The sequence below is a fragment of the Tetrao urogallus genome (assembly GCF_951394365.1).
Source record: "Tetrao urogallus genome assembly, chromosome: 10".
Lineage (NCBI taxonomy): Eukaryota > Metazoa > Chordata > Aves > Galliformes > Phasianidae > Tetrao > Tetrao urogallus.
Window position 1 is genome coordinate 11,529,744 of NC_136823.1, and position 23,343 is coordinate 11,553,086.

The window sequence follows — 23,343 nt, forward strand, 5'->3', positions numbered from 1 at the left end:
CGTCTGAATCTCACTGATGGTTAACACAAGCACCCTACCAACGCTGTTAGGCAGCAGTCCTCATCCAGCTGCCTGCACACAGCCGAGCTTTGCTTGGCAGCATGCTGCAGCTCTGCGCTGTGTCCTTTCCCCCCAGCAGCAGGGATGTGGCTGACGCATGCTCTTGGTGCAGGGAAGCACAAAGAGCGGCTTGGGACCCAGGTGCAGTGAGAATGCACCAGCTCCTGCGGGGACGGAGGGTGTGTTCCTATTGTGCGTGCTCCTGTTGGTTCTGTCAAGCTTCCCCTCATTATTCCTGCCTTGAGCTGTCTCAGCCCCAAGGCAAAGCGTCCAGAAGGCTCTGTAGGCTTTGCCCTTGAGAGACGTACGGTCCTTGGAGAATGGCTGTTCAAGAGAAGCAGGGCAGTGGGCTGAATTGAGGCTGTTTCAGGCTGCACAGCTCTGAGCTAATCTCCCAGAGGCAGAGACATTACTCACCAATCAGGAATGTGTCTGTATTTTTCCTAATGAGAACAAAACATTTTATCCCTGTTCATTAGCGAGAAGTTAGGGTGTACTGTTGCTATGCCAACAGACTCCTCTCCCCTGCAGACACACTGGGGGTGTCTTCCATGCCGTGGTTGGAAGGGTGAACGGGAAGGCTCGTTCTGGCGAGAAAAAGATCCCATTGTTTTCCCAGGGCCGCCTGGACTTTGTGCAGCTGGCCAGCCCTTGCCTCCTCAGGGGGAAGGGAGCCACTGCAGGAGTCAAGTGCAACAGAGGTTCAATTTATTGGAAAAAGAGTCTTCACACTTCATGTTATGTTGTTTTTTCCAGCTTGAAGCATACTCTTCAGTAAGAGAAATGAAGGTGTCTCAACGTTCCCAAGAGTCCAGATGGTAAGCAAAACGCGCCGGGGGTCAGCACTGGGACACCCAGGGACTGCTGCAGCCCGCTGGGCTCCTCTGTGTTCCTCATTGGCCCTTTGTGCAGCCACTGTCGTGCCAGGCGGCTCCTTGCTGCTGCTGTGTAATGAATAAGTTCACCTGATGGGCATCACCACCTGTGGTTAGCAGGCAAGTGGGTTTACTGGGCACGTGGTCCCCTGGAGAGAGCGAGTGGCAGCATGTGAGAATGCACACTTGTTCCTTTTATGCAAGGAGCTCCTGCCAAGGACAGAGGATGTCTCAGAAGATGTGATCTGTAGGGCTCTGGTGTAAAGACAATTATTAACTCCAACGGTTGCCTGCCCATTTTCTTATCTTTGTCTTGGTTCTGCATCCCTCCCCATGAGCCCCTGTCCCAAGGGACTGTTGGGATGTGTGGACTGCAGCAATGTGTACATAGGGCTGCTGTACACCTCTGCTAGTTCTCTGCAGCTCTGGTGCTACAGTTCCACCCCTACTGCAATGTAAAGTAACTTGCAAATTAGAATTCTCTGTACAAGGTAATGAGCTTAATCTGCAGAAAGAAACAAACAACTGTGCCACTTTCTGATGATGCTCTGTGGCCAGAAGTGGGCTGATGAGTGTGACTAAACCTGAAGACAGTCTGCTAGAGCAGGGTGATGTGCATATCTGGCTGTCAGTCACTTTGCAGCACGGTGAGGTGTTTTGTGCTGGCTGAGCTCGGTGGTGTTGACAGCTGCAGACCTTGAAGAAATGTCTCCTGAAACTGGAGTTCTCCGTTCAGACTGCATGCTGTTCAGCTGCCTAGCTGTGACTCCTATTCCCATTCACCTGGCAGAGCACTCTGAGTGAAAGTGTGGAATTTGAATACTGGAATTTGAATATCACATGGAGGGTGGTACAGCAGAGATCCAGACTGAATGAGCTGCTGGAGATCTGCAGATCTGCATGAACTTCTGGCTGGGGAGGGAAACCCTGGCACCTGGACACTAGCTGCTGGCTTAGATGAGTCACTGACTATTGCACTGAAGAGATTAGTATCACTTGAGAGCACGGGAGCCCTTCATCAGAAAGTATTTTGCTTGTTGGACTTGCAGCTGTAGCAGCAGGAGGGTTCCATAAAAACAAAAGCAGTGAACAAAGCCAGAAAGCATCCCCTAGCCCAGGCTTCTGTGTGTTTGCAGCTTGTTTGATTCCAGTTTGGTAGTGGAACTAGATTAAAGTCTTGAATGTTAAAGAGCAGGCTTTATGAAAACCTTTTTTGATCTGGAGACTCTGAATAAATCTCGAGCGCATACAGCACATGTGCAGGGATTGGTGAGTTGAGTTTCCTTGGCTTTTTGCTGGCTCTGGGTGGTTCAAGTAAAACCACTAAATCACAGCTGTTTGAAATATGGAAGGAGTAGTAAGTACTTGAGATGATTTGAATTCAGTCTTTTCTGAGTCTGTGCTTTTAGGGTGCATAAAATTAAAAGACCATAGAGAGGACTGCGTGCTGCATACAAGCGATTGTATTCTTTGAGATAGCCAGCTGATTCTGTCCAGACCCTACTGAAACAGTGCCCCAGCACAACTGCACTGGAAGAAATGGTTTTTAGTCCATTTAAGTGCAAAAGATCATGGCTGAACAAACTAACTTCTGGAATGTGAGTTACGGTCATTATCCAAGTTGCGCTCTGCTTCATTCTTGTGCAGCACGAGTAGCAGCTCGGTGTTACCTAGGAGAGCGCTGTTTGTTCCCTCCTCTGCTCTCCTCCTTTGTAAACAGCATGGGGAGTGATTTCTGCCCTACTTTGTGTCCCACCTTTTTTTTTTTTTTTTCCCTTTAGAGTAAGGATAAACATACAACTGATGTGCTGTGGGCAGAGCTAGAACCAAGAACCTTTGCTTTTGGGGCAGGGGGCATGTTTCTCCCCGTGAGGAAAATGATGTTGCATTTCAGCTGTAGACATTCCTTTCTCGTTGCTTCCCGTGTCTGGCAAGCAGTTGTGTGTATGCAGTGCTCTGCAGAGTGCTCAGAATAGTGATATTTTGGGTATTGGGTATTTCTAGGACACATACTTCATCTGTGGTGTCAAGCCTCTGTATAACTACCTCAGACTCCTTGTTCAGTTCAGTGAAAGACAGATCCAGATAGTTTGATCGTCTTGCATCTTGTCTCATAGTTCTGTTTCTGAGATGTCCACTGCATGCTGAGCTGCTCTTCACAAGATACACACACGCTGTTCATTTATTTATTAATCCTTGTAATAACAAGGTTTTTGTTTCAAAAGTGAGCATAAAAAGTGAGCATTTCTCTGAGCATAAAAATAATGCGGGTGTACACATACCCAAGTGGGATGAAGGACAAAATTCCAAATATGTTCCTACATTTTGCTTCTACAAGCTGGTGATATCTGTACCATGTCTGTGTGAGAATAAACACTTTTGTTATGTTTCAGTGCAATTTTTGTGTAACTGCAGGGCTGGAATGGTTTGATGTCACCGAAGATGCAGGCAGCACTCCCATACTGTGTTCTAGAAGCTCAGCTCGAAGGGGAGCCAAGTGCTTTACCCATCGGGTGCAGCAGAAGAGATGAGAATGGTTGGGTTCTGCTTTGTTAGAGGAGCATTTGAGCTCTGTGTGCTGTTTGGTACCCACCACCTTGGCAGGAGGGTTCTCCCCTTTGGTTGGAACCAGTTGTGGGTTCTTTGGGAAGTGAACTGGTCCTTCTAGCCCTTAGTAGCCTTAAATTGTGAGGTAGGCTTATATAAAAAAAAAAAAAAAAAAAAATGTTGTCAGCACTAAGCATTGTAATGTTAAATAATTCATTGGCTGTCTTTTGAATTGTTTGGTTTTAATGACCTCACCTATATTTCTCTAATTCTAGAGACACTTCTACATTCCTGTAACTTAAAAAGGCTTGTTTGACTCCTAATAGTGAAACTGGTGAAGGGCAGAAAAGCCAGATGTTTCAGCCTGACAGGAAAGTTTGCTTGGTAGGAGACATGTATATGGAGAATGAGTCTTGTATCTGATAATCAAGAATGTAGGAAGCAATTAGGATGGATTGCTGCATTTGTAGAAAAAATCACAAAGGATTTTTCAGGAGTTGTGATTTAAAAACGGTGTCCAAACCCAGACATATTAGTGTGATTGTAGAAGAACAAGGTCCAGTAAGGACATTGTAATTTTATGTAGCATCAGGAAATCACTAAATACTGTGCCTGCAGTCGAGGGGAAAAAATAATGGATTGAAATATTCATAAGGAAGATGTAATAGAATAAAGATAGCAAACAACCTCTAGTACAAGGGATAGCCTTCGTTAGGGTAGGTGAGATGAAGAATAAGGATGTCGTTTGTACTCTCAAAGTACTAATGCAGAGAGAATTTTTGACAAATGCACGCTGTTCTGGAGGAAGAGCATCATGGAATCATAGAATGGCCTGGGTTGAAAAGGACCACAATGATCATCTAGTTTCAACCCCACTGCTGTGTGCAGGGTCGCCAACCACCAGACCAGGCTGCCCAGAGCCACATCCAGCCTGGCCTGGAATGCCAGGAGATGCAGTTGAATGCTGTATTAGAGGAGCAGCAGCTATTTTTTGCCTCTTCTGGGAGTGTTGGAGAAGCATAAGCGTTGAATGGTGTAGTAGGCTTAAAAACAAATAAAGACTCAGTCCTTGATGTGTGCCTGATGATGGGTAGCCTGGGAAGCTCCCTGCCACAGGATGTTGTGAATGCCAAACATCTGTGTGTATTTGAGGGCACAGGGCAGTTCCACAGAAGAAGGAGCTATTGAAGATTCCTAAATGCACGGAACCCACCTCTGTCCCAAGTTCCTGAGCTGCACATCACTGCAACCAAGGAGAGTGTTCAGGGAGGCAAAGAGCTGCTGTGTGCTTACTTCATTCTTACGGCTTCAGGCCATCGCCGGAGCTGGAACAACTGCGATCTGGTTTGTCAGAACTGGGAAGGGGGAGAGAAATAAAAATAAAACTTGTAAAAACAGAAACCAGCACAGCTTGTGGCTCGAGTTTCTGCTGCGCTGGTGGCGATGTGCCGTGTGCACCTCTGCCTTGCTGGAGGCATTGCCTGTGAGATATTAAAGCCTGCAGACTGTTGACTCGGGTTTGGAGAGTATATACTGGGAAACTTGCAGCTGGGGAGAGTGGTGTGAAGGTGTGCATTCTAAGCAGGGAAGCTGACATTTTCCCTTCCCCTTTGGTGTGTGCTGTTCCTTGCTGCCCTAAGATACTGCATGTTTTCCTGAGTTACAGAGACTGTCTTACTGCTGATAGCCTGAATCTTCTTGGTGTGGATTTCCCCTCTTTAAACAGTGTTTCTTGCTTGGTAGTGTGCTGTAACTTAATTTGAACTAAAATGAGTGATGTGCAGACCTTTAAACAATTCAATCTCTTTTCCAAATGTTTTCAAACTCACATAGGCCATGGTGAGTGTAGGTTCAGACTTTTTAGAAGTTCTCAAAAACCTGATCTTATTTTAGGACTTGTCTAAACATTTAAAAATGACAGGGCTCAATTCTAGTTGCTTCACCTTTGCAAGCCTGGCCTTGCACTTGGTTTTAAATGCTTACCCAAATCTGCAGAGAATGCAGTGCAGGATGAGGTGTTTCTTTGAAGGTTTCCTTTTGCTTTCAGTAGGATGAGAGCTATGCCAACCTGACTGTCCTTTTGTCCGTAGGCTCTCTACTGTTGGATATTGTCCCATTTTTCTCTTCTTTGCTGAGTATCTTTGCTCTTGTGATCCTTGGGGAACAGCTATGGAAGGCTGGCTGGTAGCAGAATATACAGTTTAGATCTTTAGAGGCTCTTAAGACTCAAAGCTCAGCTCATGTATTTGGTGAGATTGGAGGCTGTTTGCAAAGATGCAGAAACCAACGTGCCTAAGTCCCATGTTCTGTAGCAGAAGTCACTCCATGGGCTGGCAGAGAAGCCGTGTGCTCAGATTTCCATTGCTGTTAGAAATATGCTTTAACTTGTGGTTGGCCCTGAGGTGGTCAGGCAGTTGGACTTGATGTCCTTTGTAGGTCCCTTCCTACTGAACTATTCAATAATGCAATTTCCAGTTCATAATGATGCACGTGTTAAAGAGAGCAACTTCATCTTAGATCTTTTTAATTCTTTGTTTCTTTTTGTTCTTTAACAAAAAATTGTTTGCATTTATTTGCAAATATTTTTCACTTTCTTGATGTGTCATTTGCTGGACTACATTAAGTTTTGTTCCCTTTTGGTAGACTATTACATCATGACCACGACATGTTGCATCTAAACTCTCTGCTGTTCCTAACAAACTACTGTAAATCTGGTTTTCCTGTTTCCTGGGTGCTTTAGCCCAGGGGACATCCTGGCAAGATAGAACTCTCTTGAAATACCAACAGTCAGCCAGTTATACTGGCTGCAGTGCCTGCTCGTAGGAGCTTGCATTTCCAGACTAGTGTTGCAGTTTATGCAACAGACTTGTTAGTGCATCTCTGTGTCCCTAGGGTGAAGATCTGGGTTTCCCTGAAAGGCAGAGGGAAGAGCCAGTCAGTCCTGTCCAGCTAGTGGGTGTCAGACTGCTCAGGTAGGTGGATTGCAAACCAGATGGAGAACAGTCTCAACCAAAAAGTCTTTAAAATTCATGGCTGCCTTGAAGAGGTAACCGGTTCTGAACCACAGAGCTCCTAGGACAGCACCAAAAAACCTTTTTCAGCTCTAAACAGGACTGCTTACGAGAGAAAGTTAGGATGTCCTCGATTTGAATGCAGATAAGAACAGAAGCTCACATTACAAAGCCATGGTGGGTGAATTTTGTCTTGTAATTAAAATTCCTTATTCTGGATAAGGTGTGAGGACCCGTCTGCGTGACTACATGTTAACAAAGTGACTGCAGAACTCTTGCTCAAGACGGTTTATTTCTCCACCTACCAAATCCTGCAGCGTCCTGGCCTTCTGCTTCTTTTGCCACTCAATTTTCTTACTGCACGCTTTCACCCCTCTAGCCTATCGACCCGTAGAAGTATGAAGGAAAAGCATTGACTGCAGCCCATGGGCTGCAGTAGTGCTACCTCTATATGCAGTCTGGTGCTCTGAATTTTATTGCTGAAACGAGAACTTCCACGTCTGGACAATGGCTGGGGTGTAGGGCTGTGATGGTAGGGCAGAAGAGCACATTGCATCACTGCTGCTAGCCTTTAGCCTTCTGGTTCCTTGACCACAGACACCTTGAGAGCTCTTCAGTTCATGTACCAATGCTCTGTCTTGGGCTAATTTAGGAAATGCTGGATAGCAAAGGTCTCAGTCTGTGTAGGAAGGTGGTTGCTCAGGGCTGTTGAGACTCTGTGAAGTTGATCCTGGCTTTCAAGTCTGCATCTTGTTCACTCTTCTGCAGTGGAAGCCTGGGAACTCCTGTGTTTTCTATGTGTTATGAGCAACTTGGGAAGTTGCTCAGGCTTTTTGAACTGCTTGATGCTCTGCTTTCTGATTTTGGCCTTACAGAAGCTTTGGTATTGAGTTGTGAAGATGGCAGAAAACATCCAGCTCAGATTGTTATCTAGCAGACCTGTGTAACCTAATTACCAGAATATTGAGCCGAATAGTTCATAGCTGACTGCTGATAGTCTCCTAGGCTTAAGTACTAATTTATGGAAGATTAATTGATTAAAGCTTCATTTCTGATAAAATGAGTTGAGTAATACAAGATAGAATGTAACCAGCTTGGTTTGAAGGCAAACCACAAGCAGATTGTGGTGGTGGTGTGGAATTCTGTTGATTTCGCTGTCTCTTCTGGGTGGGAGGAGATAAATGCGACTCGTGCGGTTGCATTGCATTAAATTTATTTGCATATTACTGACTGTATTCATGGCTGTAGCCAGAACTGCTGACGCTGTTGGAGTGATGGGGGAAGACGGTCAAACTGCTATCAGGCTGTGTGCTCTCCGGAGAGTTACTGGAGAAGGCAGAAGAATGAATCTTATTTGAAATGAAGGAAAACTCCATGGAGAAGAATTAATCCCTCCCTGCCTCGAGTGCATTAATTCTTCATAGAGCTGTCGTGGTACTAAACAATTTGAAGACTCCTGAGGTGCTGAGCTATGCTGCTCCGTGTTTTCAGAGTGAAAAGGTTAATTTGAAGCAGGCTGCGTTATGTAAGGACTCTGATTTGCTTCTTGACAAGGGGATGGTGGACTTCGGGATGCAGTCCTTGTGTGCTTGCTTGTGGGCTGTAATGCTGCTAGCAGGAGCTCCTTGTGCAGTAGGGCCCTCTGGTCTCTATTCCACCTTGCGGTCTTGCAGGACTGCTGCTGGCACAGAGACCGTGGTTTTCTCTTGTGGTGTAAGTGTGGAGCCAGCATCATTTCACAGGGATGAAATCAAGGCAAGATGCTGTGTGAAATGTAATGAAGAACAGTGAAGCCTACCTGTGTTGGGTATTTGGAGCTACCTGCCAGCCCAGTAAGGCAGAGGACAGGGAAAACTCTCTTAGCTGTCTGTTCCCCATTTCTCCAGAGTTCTAGATCTGGAGTAACTGGGAGCTGCCACTGCTTATGCAGGAAGCACCAGAGACGTGCTGGGGAGCTGCTACACTTGATCACTGTGGGTTGTCCTTCTGGAGATGGTTACCATTGGCTCTACTGAAGGCACCACAGATCCCCCACAGGAAGGAAGCAGGTTTGAAGGACATTGAAGTTCCTTTCCTCCCTTGCAAGGTTGTCCCAAGATAAGAACCCTGGCTGTATGCAGGAGAGTGAGGCTCTCGCCATGGGGTGTGGGGGTCCCAGTGTTGGCCCTGGGAGGCACGTGCTGTGTGGAGGTCTTGTGAATTCAGTGATGCAGCTAATGCGGGACTCCAGCTTCCCTAGCAGCACTGTGGAGCCAAAGCTGAGAGCAGGAGGGATTTTGTCTGGGGCTGGGAGAGGTGCCCCTAATGACAGGGCAAGCGGTGCAGTGGGAAGGCGTGCCTTCCTGGAGGTGGAGGCCGGTAACACATGAATCACGCCTGTTTGAAGTAGTGATGAAATCCCCGGCGAAGGATTTCTGTAATACCTAGCCAAACAGTCTGGTGTGCTTCAGTTTCCTTTCTCTCTGGGCAGAACGGATGCTCCTGACCTACTTTTCCCAATAGCAGCTCTGTTAAACACTGCCCAGCACTATACGTACAGCATTTGTGTTCTCTGTGTTGTTCACTCGGCTGCTGAGCAAGAAGCTTCCATCAGGCGTGTAGCAAACAGGGGAGAGCTGGTCTGGGATGGGGCTGCTTGTGCTTTAAACCCACAGCTGTGCCACTGCTGTGCAGCACAGCTCGGACCTCTGCTTGGGGCTCCCAGGCTGCAGAGGGGGATGCTCTGCTCTGCTGCTGTGCTGTGCGTTAGCTTTGTGCGGCGCTGCCAGGATTCAGCTAGATGGTATCTAAATGCTAATAGGACAGATAATGCCTCGAGAAATAGTCGATGAGGTTCAGCTTCCATCTTCCTATTATGCGATTAAGAAGGGCTAAAGTTACATTCCTAATATTTAAAAGTAAATAAAATCTATAAATGTACCATTAAAATAGGAAGTTTAAATATAACTGTCCTCCTGAGGCAAATTGCAGAGCGCTGTCTAGCTCAGTATCCTGCCTTTGACAATAGCCAGAAGCAGATGCTTAATGAGTACTGTAAGAGATGGGGCATGTGCGATGTGATTTATTTATTTTCTCTTCTCCTCCTCTCCATTTGATGCTCCCAGCTTATGGCTGTCACCAGTTTAGGGCCCTCGTTGGCTTGGAGCTGAATCTGATTATCAGATCCCGACTACATTCATTTTTATAACCCCTTTTAACTTGTTTTTGTTTCTAGTCTCCATGGCATCCCACAGCGGTGAGCTCTACAATTTAATTGTGCACTTAAAACGTTATATAAAATATTTTTACATCCAGTGAAAATTACCCTTGAACCGACTTAGAAAAGTTTAGAAAAGACGTTTAACCTTGTCAGTGCTCTTGTTTTTCTGCACTGATACAAGTGGTCATCAGTTATTCCGCATTTCACATCCCACTTCTATTTGTTGTGTCTCAGATCTCTCCCATTTTCCCTATCTTGTCCTGATTGCCTCTTTGTCCATCTGAAGTCCTGCTTTGCTCAGTCTCTCCTTATATGGAAGCTGTCCCATGCTTTTGATCATCTTTGTTGTCCTTTTTGTCATTCAGTCTCCTTTTTCAGATGTGGGAAGCAGAACTGCCTGCAGCATTCAACAACGAAATGGTGATGTGTTTCCTTTCCTAATCACCCCGAAGGCTGTATTTCCCTTTTTTGCTTGATGCTAAATGCTGATCTGACATACCAAGTTTCCAAAGTTTTCATGAGTGATAACAGCTAATTTGGGTCCTCGTATGCTTACGTAATTAGGATATTTTGTGTTACTCTTGGTATTAATTGACATGCAAGATACTGTGTAGTTACTTAGGAGTGCATGAGTTCTGTAACTTTTTGCAGTCTCCTCTGTATTTAATTGTGCTGAATAATTTTATTCTCAGTAAGCTCTGCCAGTTCCAGGCCTATTCCACCTTGTAGATCGTCTTATGAATATACTGAACAGCACAGGTTGCAGAATGAATTCTTGGCAGATCTCTCTGATAACCTTCCTCCCTTGGGAAACTCTTCCACTTATGATTTCCTGTCTTTTAACTACTTATTAAATCATGATAGGGACTGTAATTCCACAAAAGCTTATCTTTTCTTTTTCCAAGAGCCTTAGCTGACAGTTCTTTCAAAGTCAGTTTAGTTCATATTAAACAGATTAAAAAGCTGTCTCTTGGATCTCAATTAACTGGAAATTGGAAATGTGCTCTTGGAATTTCCTGGGTACTACAAGACTTTCTCTCTGCTCCCGTATTACCCTGTATTTCAATGATTCTCTGCCTGAAGTTCTGTAAATGAGCTTACTTCTGCAGGATGATGGATTTAGATTTGCCTGGATTTGTATAGAAATGGTAGGTTTGCTCAGCAGGCTGGATCAGATGGGTAACTTTAAGTGAGCTCTGCTCTCCCAGAAGGATTCTGTCACAGCTAAATTAAGCTTATCTGGGTTTCCTGGAACTCCTCTACACATTGGGACCTAGAGAACTGGAGACTTTTTTTATTTTAATTTAATTGCCTGGAAGAGTGTTTGAGGCTCAGCTGGTATTTGGGTGGACCCGGTGTTGGCATCTGATGTGACAGCTGGGTGGGAGAGCAAGAGGTTCTTGGGTAGGTAAATGAGCTGGGGGTTAAAGACAACATTTGCTCTGTGATAGCATGTCTGGGTCAGGCTGTGAACAGGGCTGCTGTGCTCATCTGAGTCAGGTACCTTGTTTCACTTTACTTTTTCTTCAGAAAGGCTGGAAGTGCTACAAGAGAAATTCTGTCTGAAGAAGTTCAGATCATCTACTGTATCCATGCTGAAGGCCTGAAGCTGGAATGATTGCCTGGTGCTTGTCTGCCTTTGCACTTCTCCTTAGGCATTTCTTGTTGTCTGTTGCTGGAGACAGGATTTCTGTGTAGGTGGACTTCTGTCTGACTTAGAATAGCTGTCCTTATCTTCTTGCCCAAGGAGGATTAAGAAGGATTAGTTTTGGAACTGTTCATGCAAAAAGTGACTGGAAGCTTCTCTGACTGAAAGTACTGAGATGAGCAAAGTTAAATGAAATGACAAGGCAACTGACTGGGGTTAAATATCCTTGGGGAAGTGCCTGTGGGGTTAAGGTGGTAGTTTCTTTAACTTAGGAGCCCTAGGAAGAAATCCTGCTTTCATTGGGATACATTGGTTTAGTCAGGAGCTGGGAGGCTGAAGGGAGGAATTGCTTGCTGGTGTTCTTTGGCTCGATCGCACAGCAAGCTGGAGCTGATCCTAAAGGATTCAAATCTTCAAATGCATAATGTGGGCAGAAAATTAGCCTTTTGTTGTGCTGAAATAACAGGAAGCTAATAGCTGACTTGATTTTCCGCTTTTTAAAATGCATATAGAATGTGATACTTGAGTTCTCTTTTTGTCGGTGTTTGGAAATTGGGCTCAGTGAAAAGCTTAAAATTATGCAGTGGCTATGGAGAAAACTGAACTGCAAGCAGCTTGTGATGCTTTCTGTTCCTTGTAAATGTTTATGTAGTTCAATTCACGATTTAGCTGTGTTAAACATTAACTCTTCATTAGCCACTGGTACTGGAAGTTTAAATTGTTGGCTGTAGCATATCTTAGTATGTTCAAGAGGAGAAATTGGATGTGCTTGAGGTGTTAGAGGAAATGCCTGTCTGCTCCCATCAATTAATTCTGGTATAGCTAAAATTAATACTTGGTACAGCCTACAGGGAGTAGAAGCACTTACTCAGTTTTTCCAAGGAAACCTAACAAAAGTATCACTAAAATGTTAGTGGTATCAAAAAGTAGAGAAGATGCTGGATTGGCGCTGGCTCAGGTTGCACAGAGGTGGTGGTGCCCCATGCATGCAGACAGCCAGGGTCAGGCTGGATGGGCTCTGAGCACCTGATGGAGCTGTGGGGGTCCCTGTTCACTGCAGGGGGGTTGGAGCAGATGGTCTGTAAGTCTCATAGGACTTAATTCTGTGATACAGTGTGTGCGTAACATTGTTTTTGTACAACATCTTCCAGCCTGAGAAGTACCCATGTTCCAACAGACAGCAGTAATTATCAAGGGTTTAGAAAACATCATTTGCTCAAGTGTTTATCTACTAATGCTGTTAATTCTGTAGCCTGAAAGTGTGCTGCCTTCTCCTGCCACTTCACATTTTCTGTTTTGTCTTTGGAGTTTTCTAGTTATTTTAACCTCAGCTTTGGTGTTGCTCACAGCTGGCCTAACAGAGCTGCCTTGTCTGTGTCAGCCCTGCTCTGATGGGATGTGCTGCACAGGGGATTCTCCTCAGTGTTGATTTTATTTGGAAAACAGAGGTTTGTGTTCATCTCTGCAAGTGTTCTTAAACAGAGCAGCAGGGAACTGGCCTGGTTGTAGTAAATAAGACTCCAGAAGAGATGTATTTATTTAATGGGAATGTCATCCTCCGTGGTGGAAAACAGCAGGTCTCTGTTGAGCATATGAAACTTAGAAGGGGGGCTGCAAGTCAGGGCTTTTGTGCAGAAAACACAGCGCTGGTGTTGTTGCTGACACTGCCTGACTCAGACGTGCTGGAGCCCAGGGGTCGTTGTGCAGCTCGAAGAATTATGCTTTTAATTTTTGTGTCTTGTGGGGCCTCCCCATGGGTGGATCTGTGAACAGTGCAGTGGGAGTTGCAGATGCAAGTATCAGGAGCCCAATTTTTCCAATTCTGCTGGGATTGGTAACCAGTATGAAAGACAACTCAGAGGCGGCAGCACTGTCTGACCTCCCCTCTTTGGGAGGAGTTAGGATATCAGAGAGATAATTTGCAAGGATAGAAATAATCTTTACATATTGATATGCTGAAAAGTGCCCAAGAGAGCTCTTGTTTCTTTAATGAATGAGTCAAGTCTTTGAGAGGGATATGTGAGGTCAGAGGTAAAAATAGTGCTACAGAAGATGCTGTCTTACTCCGATTTCCAAGTAATAAAATAGTGCTGTCGCTCCCACGTTACTGTGGTTGTTTTGTGGATGCCATATAAGTGTTCTGTGGCAGAACTGACTAATCCTGCAGTCCTTCTGTTGTGATCCAGATTAAATAAATGAAACCCAGAAGTGTAATTTGGATATTAATATTTTTCAGTGCGTTAAAGCCAATGTTCGGAGCATTGTCTGGTACATTTTCCTATTTAAGGGGAATTCATCAAAAAAAATTGAATATTTAAAAAGAATCCCTAAGCCGTGGCAGTTGCCTTCAGAATTAATTAAAGGCTACACACTTTTAGTGCAATCTGTCTGTAACAGCTGTGTTGTGCGCTAACAGCAAGCACAGGAAGCTGAACGCTTCAGTAAATCCATAAAGAGCTCAGTAGTGTAGCCTGTCATGAAACTATCAGATTTAAATGTAGGTTATCCTCCCTCTTCCTGTCCTCCCGTATCGTGATGGGCTGCTCCCAAGAGCGAGAAGCAGAGGCAGCGATGCTTGTGCTTGAGAAATAATTGGGAAAATTGAATCAAAAGGCACTGCTGGCCTTTTTCCTCTCCATTTTCAGGTAGGATGGGAATGCTTCTAACCACCGGTAGCCACGCACTCGGGTTTGTTTCTAATGTATATGTTTGTTCACTGAGCGGTAAATGCGAGTTCATCCGCTAATGGCTGTGCAGCAAAGAACAAAGAGCACTGTGTTGGGCCTTCACCCATCGCGCGGTGAGGAGGGCTGGCTCACAGAGCACACCTTATCACCCTTCCTGATGTTTGCATCTTCTCATCGCCCTCTGTTCTTCCCGAGCCATCAAGGCTGGATACTGGCTTTTTACCTGGAGACCTGTGGTAGGAATAGCTCTTACTAAAGCTACTTCTGGAGGGATATTGGCAAGTGAAATAATGGCTTCAGGACAGAGCTCTGACCGCAGCAGGATCTGCTCTTGGTTGTGGTCTGCTGGAACGTAGGGTGAGTTGGCTTTCCATCTCTCCTCCAGGACAGGTGCTGCAGTGTGTAAAATGCTTCCTGTGAAATGCTGGTGATGGGTTCTGCTACAGATCAGAGCTTGGGAAGAGGCTGTGTGCTGCAGTGGTGTCATGCACTGAGCTTCAAATTCAGCTGCTGGTGGTATGGATGTTAGTTCTGCCCCAGCAGTTGTCAGTGATGATAAGTGGTGAGCAGAAGTCTTGTAACTCATAGGCATGACCTGTAGCCAGGAAACCAGCATTTCAGAATTCATGAATTCCAAAGACACATACTGGATGTACTGTGTAATTGCTGGCTGGCATAGGAAGGTTGCTTTAGCTAGAAAGAAGATTACAGATTCTTGTAAGTGGTGCAGTGTGATGTCTTTGATCTGGAGGCAGCTGAGAATCACAAGACTCTCTTCTCCATGTTGGTGTGGCTCTGTTGCAATGTAGTCAAGCTCCTGCTGGTGGATGGCCATCAGTGTATTGTTTTGTTTCCAGGCATATAAAGCTTTGAAACTGAGGCAGAGATGTGCAGCCATCGTGACAGCTGCGTGATGGCCGTGCAGGGGGTACCAAGCAGTCATGTGGTTCAGGAGTTCCTTGAATAAAGTATTCTCCAATAAAAACAGCGAAAGGGCATAAAAACAATTCGTGTTGCATCTTGGGTGAAATGTTAATGTGAACTGGAGGTGATCCAGTTAAGTTAGAGATCTGTCCTTCAGTCTGTATATCTGCTGGCTGAGCTTGCAGAGATCCCTCATCACTTCACAGATACAATCTCTGCTGTAATGAGGACCTCTGTCAAGCCCCAGGACTCTCTCAGCACCCTGGCAAGAGACTGCATGGCTGGCTGTGAGTGAAGCAGAGTGCATCAGCTGCACTGAAGCAGAAAGCACTAAGCATTCATTATTGGCGTGAACTGAAGCTCCAGTGTGCACGTAGGCTAAATGTCCTGTTGGTGTGGTGTGAGTTGGTGGCTGTGTGCTTGGGGAAATTGCCAGCCTGGTGCCAGAATTCCCACGTGTGGGTATTTCCTGACAGCACTGCCTGCTTACCTACAATAACCATGTGAAGTGGAGCCTATCCAGAGCTTCACAAAGCCTATATTTAATAACGTATTGTGTTTATAATACCTTCCATCCGCTGGATTTCCCAAATAGACTAATCCTCTCAGCTGGTCTTTGGGTAGAGCAAAGATGCCTGTTTAACTGACAAAGGAGCTGGAAAGCAGATTTTCGTGGTGTTTTTTTTCCTGCAAAAGCAGTGAAACAAGATGGAACCAGAGTCTTACAGCTACTGTTTTCACCATTGTTGTTGTGTTTTCTGCATGCCATGTGCTGGAAGTTGTACAGAACTAGTGAAAGGCAGTTTGTATGGTGACCTATAAATATCTATCTATCTATCTATCTATATATATCTTTATATATATAGACTATATATAAATATATAGTTTGTGACCTAAATCGGATAAGTCACCAAGTCCTGCTGTATGTGCTTGAAGTGCTGCGGATCTTTTACACCTCTGTGCTTTTAAGCACTTCTGAGTTAGAACTTGGAGCTTACCCTGAAGATCCCCGAGGGCTGAGGCTGTAGGAGGGAAGGGATGAGTTTTCTTAGCTTTAACTCTAGAGTTAACATCACTCCTGAGGAGCTGAGTTGCCAAAATGAGCACGGCAGCCTATGGGGCAGTTCTGGAGGAGGCTGTGCACGCCGTGGCTCTGCACCCTGCAGCCCAGCTTTGTGTAGCTTTGATGCCTTGTCTTGGAGAGGGAGGGGGGGGAGGGAGTAGATTCAGAGCTATATCACAGCCTGCTTCAAATCCTACTTCTTGTAGGTTCTGAGTATTTGATGCTGTTGTCCTTTCTTTGTGCCCAATTGGTAATCTTCACATTGCAGGTACTTATTACTGCATTCTCTCCTTGCCGTGGAGAACAGTTGTTCCCAGCTGTGATGTAGCTTGGGTGGGTTGTGGTGGGTGTTTAGAGGGATTGAATCAAGGGTACTCTGAAGAGAAACACTTCCCCAGGTCTGTGCAGTGCCCACATTGCATGGGTGACTGGGAGCTACTGCAGGTGCTGCTCTGGAGGCCTCATCCTGGCACTGGGACAGAGCAGGCCTGCTTGTGTGGGCCATGCTCAACAACAGCATGGGAAGGTGCCTTATGAAACATTGATGATACAGTGGTAGACCCAAAGGAGGCTGTTGATGGCCATGTGATGGAAAGAAAGAGGAAGGATTGTGTCGATTTTTTTTGAAATACAAACTTCACTTTATATCAAATACAGAACAAAAGGGTTGTTAAGTTTCCTCTGAGTTGGATCCTAGCTACAGCTTATTTAAACAATGGTCCTGCAGGTTTTGTTTGTCTTGGATGGTGGTTTGTTTTACTGTGGTGTTGCTCATTAGCAACGTATGTGATGTACTGGATGTTGTTGGAATGTGGTCCTGTCCTGGAGAGCTTCCAACATAGCATCATTGGAAAGAGTTGTTCAAGAGTCTGGTTAAACGAGTCTCCTGCTTTCTGGTATTACAAGAATAGTGATTTAAGTTCAGTATTTGAAATGTATTTTGTTGCAGCGTAGGTAGGATCTTCCTCTCTGGGTTACATCCCTGAACTGATGACAGCTTTGTACTGCTCACTCAGTAAGTTCAGCACCAGTCCTGGGCTTTTGAAGGGAACTCTCCCAGTACACCCCATCAGGCTCTGGGAGAGACTTGTAGAGCATTATTCACAGTAATCCAGCTTCTCCTGAAGATGCTGTGCCTCTCATCTTGATGATCAAATAGATTCTATTGTACGGTGTCTTTCTGGATTTTGTTTGTTTGCGAGTTCTTTTCTTCTCCACAAACGCCCCATGTTGACTGTGTGTCTAGTTCTGTCCCTTCTGGTTATCCCTGTCCTCTTTGCCCAACTTTCCTAAGAGTGTTGTTGGAGGATTTTGATGTGTATTAATCTACATTTCTGGCTTCAGGGTGGTGATAACACCTTTTCCTCTCTTGCAGAGTGTTTACCATGCCTCTGGGAACGTTCCTCCTTCCTGTTCTCTGTTTCTTGGGAGTGGCAATTCCAAGGGGACTGCAGTATGTCACGTTCTCACGCAACGCTACAAAATTCCTCCACCTGTCCATGGACTTAGAATCAGGGACCATTTACCTGGGGGCTACCAACTTTCTCTTTCAGCTGACATCCGACCTGCTGATGGAGAACATGGTTCAAACTGGACCAGTTTTGGACAGCAAAGATTGTCTGCCCCCAGTCTCAAAGCTGGAGTGCCCTCAAGCACACCATACTGACAATCACAACAAGCTGCTTCTGGTGAACTCGGTGCAGAAGGAGCTGATTGTGTGTGGCAGCGTGCACCAGGGCATCTGTGAGAAGAGGAGCCTCACCTCCATTGACCATGTTCTCTTCCGACCAGAGAGCCCCGGTGACACTCAGTATGTTGCTGCCAATGACCCCAATATTACCACTGTGGGACTCGTAGCCTACTCGAAGGATGAGGTCCCCTTGCTGTTTGTGGGACGGGGATACACTAGCCGAGGAGTTGGAGGAGGGATTCCTCCCATTACAACCCGAAATCTCAGGGCCCACGGCAGCGATGTTCAAGCAATGGACTCTCACTCTATTTTCTCCTACGAAGAAACAGCCAAGCTGGCAGTGGGGCGGCTCTCTGAGTACAACCACCACTTCATTAAGTCCTTCACTTACCGCTCGAGCGTCTATTTCCTCTTCTACCGCCGAGACCTCAAGTCTCAGTCACGCGAGTACAAGACCTACATCTCGCGAATCTGCTTGGATGACTCTCATTATTACTCGTACGTGGAGTTACCTCTGCTCTGCCAGAGCAAAACCAATACTTACAGCCTCCTGCAAGCGGCCTACGTCACCCAGCCGGGGAAGGACCTGGCCCAGGGGCACCTGGACACTGACGGGGAGGTGCTGTTTGCAGCCTTCTCTGCCTGGCAGGCTTCTTCAGGCAAACTGAGCGAGGAGTCTGCGCTCTGCATCTATGCCATGGAGGAGGTGGACCGCTTGACCAACTGGACGAGGGATGTGTGCTACATGAGAGATGGGAAGTCAGAAGACGGGACAGAAGTGGCGTACATTGAGTATGATGTCAGCTCCAACTGTGTCCAGCTGCCAGCGGTAAGTGACTTTGCACCTTTGCCAGGGTAAAGAGAAATCTGCAGTACACTCTTGTGTTGCTTTGTGCTCCTGGAGTGAGCCTGTTTCCCACAGCTGTGTGATGAAATCTGCTTGGGCTAAAAGCCTCTGGGCTCACTGTTTCTTTGCTACCGCAGCAAGGCAATGCTCTTGCATTCCAGCTCAGGTCTGCCTTGTTCCCGCTGCAGTGTTCTGCTTCGCGTAGACAGGTTTGTGCAGTGTGTGGCAATGGGAAAGGCATCTGGTGTGACCTGGACCTGGTGCTTGTTTCGTGGCATTACCAGGCAAGAGCACTGAAGCTGCAGTTCAGGTTGCTCTTAATATCTTCACATCCTGATCTAAAGGGGTGTGCTGGGTCCTTGTTGCTTAGGTTGAGGTGTGTCTCACAACAGCTTCCAAGAAAGGGCACCTGACAACCAAAAAAAATCGAATGCAAGAGTTAGCAAAATCCTGTCCTGCTGAAGACTGCATTCGTCCTGCAGAATTCTGTACACCAGGAAGACTTTTTCCTGACCTGGCTCTTCTCCAGAGCAATAAGGAGTGAGCACGCAAAACTTGAATTCTGTGGCAAAGGCGTGATGGGATATTGCAGGATAAAAATGTAAAGTGGAAGTTGGCTGTGACCCTGAATCCCTTTCAGTTTGTCAGCCATGCTGGCTGGTGCTGTGATAGCAGGGACAGTGACACAAACATAGAGCAGCAGCGTTCTCCTGGGGCAGGATGCAGTGTCCTGGCATGAGGTTCCATGGCTGTGAGTAACCTGTTTTCACCGAGGGCATTGCTGGTCCATAACAGAGCACTATGTCTTCTTGTCCTTCTGCAGAACGGTAACTTAAGGTAACTTCCTCTTCCCAACCTCCTGCACAGCTGTACCACAGAGCTTTGGGAATATCTGCAATTGGATGTGTGGTCCAAAACCAGTTTTGAAATTATAGTTTGTGTTTTGGCAGCTGAGGCAGACTGTAGAATAGTTATGGGACAACCAAGGGGTAAAGAGCAGGCTGGGAGCAGGACAAACGTAAGGTCAGGAAGAATACACTGACTGGGCTGTGATGCCCTGCTTTCACTGACCCTTAGCTCTGTCCTGCACGTCCCCTGCAGGCCAGCATGGAAGGGATCATCATGAGTTCAGAGCAGTTTGGGGGATTTCCAGTCAGCCTGGCATGAGCAGCTTTTCTAAGCAGCACGGAGAGTCCCCTTGTCCTGTTTAGTCCAGCGGTGAAGTGGGTGCACAGGGTGGGAGCAGAAGCCAGGCTGTGCTGTGTGATTCCTGGCACGTGATCCCAGGCCCCAGCTGCGTGCTTTGGCACTGGTGGGCTGGCTGAACTGTAGCATCTTATTAACAAGTGTGTCCAATGCTATGTGAGCGTCCTAACAAACTTTATCCCTCACCATTCAGCCCATGGTAGCGGTTGTCGTTAAGATTGTATCTAACAACACGCGGGGGGCTGTGCCAGCTCCAGCCTGCTCCATTCAGCACTAAGTGGAAGCGGCTGTCAATGAGCATTTTATGCATTTTATTAGTTTCAATGGTGGCAGCTTGTGCTTTCTATGGGAATAATGCTAATTAATTTCATGTTTTTCTGCCTCCAAACCAGCACAAGGTATGCTCTTTTCCGCAGCGCTGTCTCCTTGTTTTAAGAGCGGAGGGGGAGGCTAGCATTGAGTTGTACAGCTCAGTGCCATCTCTTCTGCTGGAACAAACACTTGGTTTTTTTATAAAGACTTCTGGAACTAGCTCTGGTTTGCTGGAGATCTGAAAGTGTATCCACTTTCCTATTTGTCTCCAGATGCAGGAGATGGTAGATGCTGTTGGTGCCTTGATAATTGGACTTGTGAAGCAGGTTCCTGTGAGGCTGCATGTCTTCCCAGGGTGTAGTTTTCAAGATACACAGCTTTTCTTTTTGCATCAAGCTTTCCATCCTTATCATGAATCAGTACAGGTTTGCCCCGTTGTTGCTTCTCACGTGTGAAAGGTAGGAAGCAAACACCAGAATTCAGCTTTGGTCTGGGCACTCCAAACTTGCTCTGTGGCACTATGATGCTGGGTGATTCCTGTGGAGTATTTGCTACTGCATTGCCAAGATGCTATTCACCAAAAACAATTCACACAGCTTCTATGTAAGTTTACAAAGTGCTTATATACAATTATCATGGTCTTAATCCCATGGCACAGAAAGTGTTTCAGCTCTAGCCTGTGATTAACTTGCACTGCTGACAGTCCCAGGGAGGTGATGGGCAGGCTGTGCCAGCGCTGGGAGAGCTCGCACGGTCACCTTGTTCTGTAGCAGCCGACCCTCAGTGTGCAGTGAATTCCCCCAGCATCACGTGTGGGCAGCAGCAGCGCTGGGCACAGATGGGATATACAACCATTTCTGTCTTGTATCCATTTTATTAAAGCAGACTTTGAAAAATCAGCCTCTAGTAATGAGATATTTTTGGTTCCAGCGTTTGTCTAAATTGATACAAAGCTTACAAAAAATATCTAGAATCCCATTCTAAACAAAGGCTTCATGCCTTTGAGTGTGGACATCTGGCAATGGCTCACTTCCTATTAAATCTTACAGGAACTGGGGCTGTATAAATCCAGCCTTGCTGCCTGGAGCAAGGGGAACTGGGTTGGTGGGAGCTGCCCAGTAATACCTCAGTGAAAATATAGAGCTATGGAGGAGGAGGAAGATATTATCCATGGTGATCCCATGGTGAAAATCAGCTTTTATACACTAGCATTGTTTGAAGACAAGCCTCTAATTGATTAAAAATGGTAGGTTTAATAGTATCAAAGGATACTCTGATGTTAAACTAGGCACCAAGCGAGGTGTCAAGAAGCAACAGAGAAACTGTCCTACACAGATTGTGCCGTTATTTAGGGAAAAAAATGAAGCATCTCCTTTCTACACGTACGAATAGCAAATAAGTTGGCAGCTTTTATTCTTTCCTTTAGAATTCAGCAAGTGACGCTTTGGTGGGTACTGGGAGGGATCTGGCTGGAACAGAGGGATGACTGTTTTTGCACAGTGCTGTGGAGTTAATTTTCAGAAGTCTGACAGAGCTAGAAAGAATTGCAGCAGTGTGCAGAGAGGATTTGTTTGTGTTTTGTGGGTCTCTGGCTGCACGCACTGCACAGGTTTTGTGTGTAGCTCTTTGGAGCAGGCTGTGTTCCACCCTGTGTTCATGTCTGTCCTGGTTCTGGGGGCTCCACCTCAGACCTGGAATTCGTGAGTGATACAACAGAACTGTGCTAACTGTTGGACGTAATGCTGGTGACGTGGGCAGCTGATTCCATTTGGCACCAGAAGCTGGCATTTTCATCTTGGTTGTTGGTTGTTGTTTTCTGAAAAATGCATCAAGGCTTCCCCAAAGCTGTGCCGTGGCAGTGTTCAGCAGGAACGCTTTTTGGAGTTGGCTCTTAAGCAGAATTTAGGTGCATTTCCTTAGCAATACATCTGTTACGCTGAATAAACTCAAGTGGAATATCTGCAGGATTCTGTTAGGCTACAAACAACCAATGTACCTTAACTAATTATTAGAAGCTGTTTGCTACTCTCATCAAAAAGCCTGGAGATGCAAAACTAAATTCACCTCTGTGAGAGACAGAAGAGAGGATGGGAGGGGTGGAGGGTGATAATGTTCTTTGTATCCTTTCGGTTTGGGTACTGATCTCCCTGTCCTTTTCACTCCCCCAAAGGACACCCTGTATGCGTACCCCTGTGGCTCTGACCACACTCCCAGCCCCATGGCCAGCCGGGTCCCCTTGGAAGCAGCCCCTCTCCTGGAGACAACAGAGTCCCGACTGACAGCTGTGGCAGTGAATGTGGAAGATGGCCACACCATTGCTTTTCTAGGAGACAGCAGGGGGAGACTGCATAAGGTACGGTCTGGATGCAACAAAGAGGGTAAAACTAATCAAGGACGCTCAGGTGGGGGGTGCCAGGAAAAGCAATGTCAGTTCTTCTGTAATTCCTTGGGTAGGACAGATGTCTCCCACTCCTATTCTGATACTTTGCCTGTATACTGCTGTGACTGTCTTGCAGGTGTATTTAGGAGCAATGGGAGATGCACACATCTATGCTTCTTTAGCTATCCAGTTGAACAGCATGGTGAGTGGAGACCTGCTGTTCGACCAGTTGCAGGAGCACCTCTTCGTCATGACCCAGTCAATGGTAAGAGCAATTAAATCCCTTCCACAGAAGAGCTGATGGGATTTGAGTTCCAGACAAACTGCTGAAGGGAGTGGAGGAGTCTTGAGAAATGTGGCAGAGGTTTTACCCATTCTGGTAACATTCTGGTTTTAATCCATGGCACATATGTTTTCATAAGTTGGTCAGGCTGCCTTGTTTCAGCAGTGATCGTGTGATGAGTTTTACAGATAAAAGCAAGCTGTGTAAGGAACCATGCAAGGCACCTTTCCTCTTCTTCTTCAGCCTTCTCTAATTCCTTTTGTGTCCGGTGGCAGCAGGAGAAGCAGCACTGTGATTGCTGGGGTTGCTGGGTGGAAAATTGAGCTGTGGGTATTTTATTTGGGAGGATTTGCTGAATGCTCAGATCAGCTTCTTGAGCTAGAAAGAAAAGGATCCTCATAGCAAAATGAAAGCAACCCCTGTGTTACTCTGTCTGAAAGAAAGGGCAAACTGAAAATAAGAATGTGCTTGAAAACCACTGCTTCCCTTCATTCAAACCCTCATGTGCAGTTTGAGATGCTCAAATTTTGTAATACTTCAAAGGAGGAGCTGAAATCTGTGTGAAATCTGAGTGGAAGATGATGAGGGGAAATCTGAAGTACATCCCTATG

At 46.0% G+C, this 23,343-nt stretch overlaps 1 protein-coding gene across 1 annotated transcript in view; it reads left to right on the plus strand.

Moving 5' to 3' along the window:
• Positions 1–17,399: 17,399 nt before the first annotated feature.
• PLXNB1 (plexin B1) overlaps positions 17,400–23,343 on the plus strand; it is a gene marked incomplete at both ends in the record, with an annotated part of 32,107 nt that continues 26,163 nt past the window's right edge. Inside the window, 3 exons of the mRNA XM_079540170.1 lie at positions 17,400–18,533; positions 22,240–22,422; positions 22,586–22,714. Coding sequence (XP_079396296.1) covers positions 17,400–18,533; positions 22,240–22,422; positions 22,586–22,714 — 1,446 coding nt within the window. The remainder of the gene's footprint in view (positions 18,534–22,239; positions 22,423–22,585; positions 22,715–23,343) is intronic.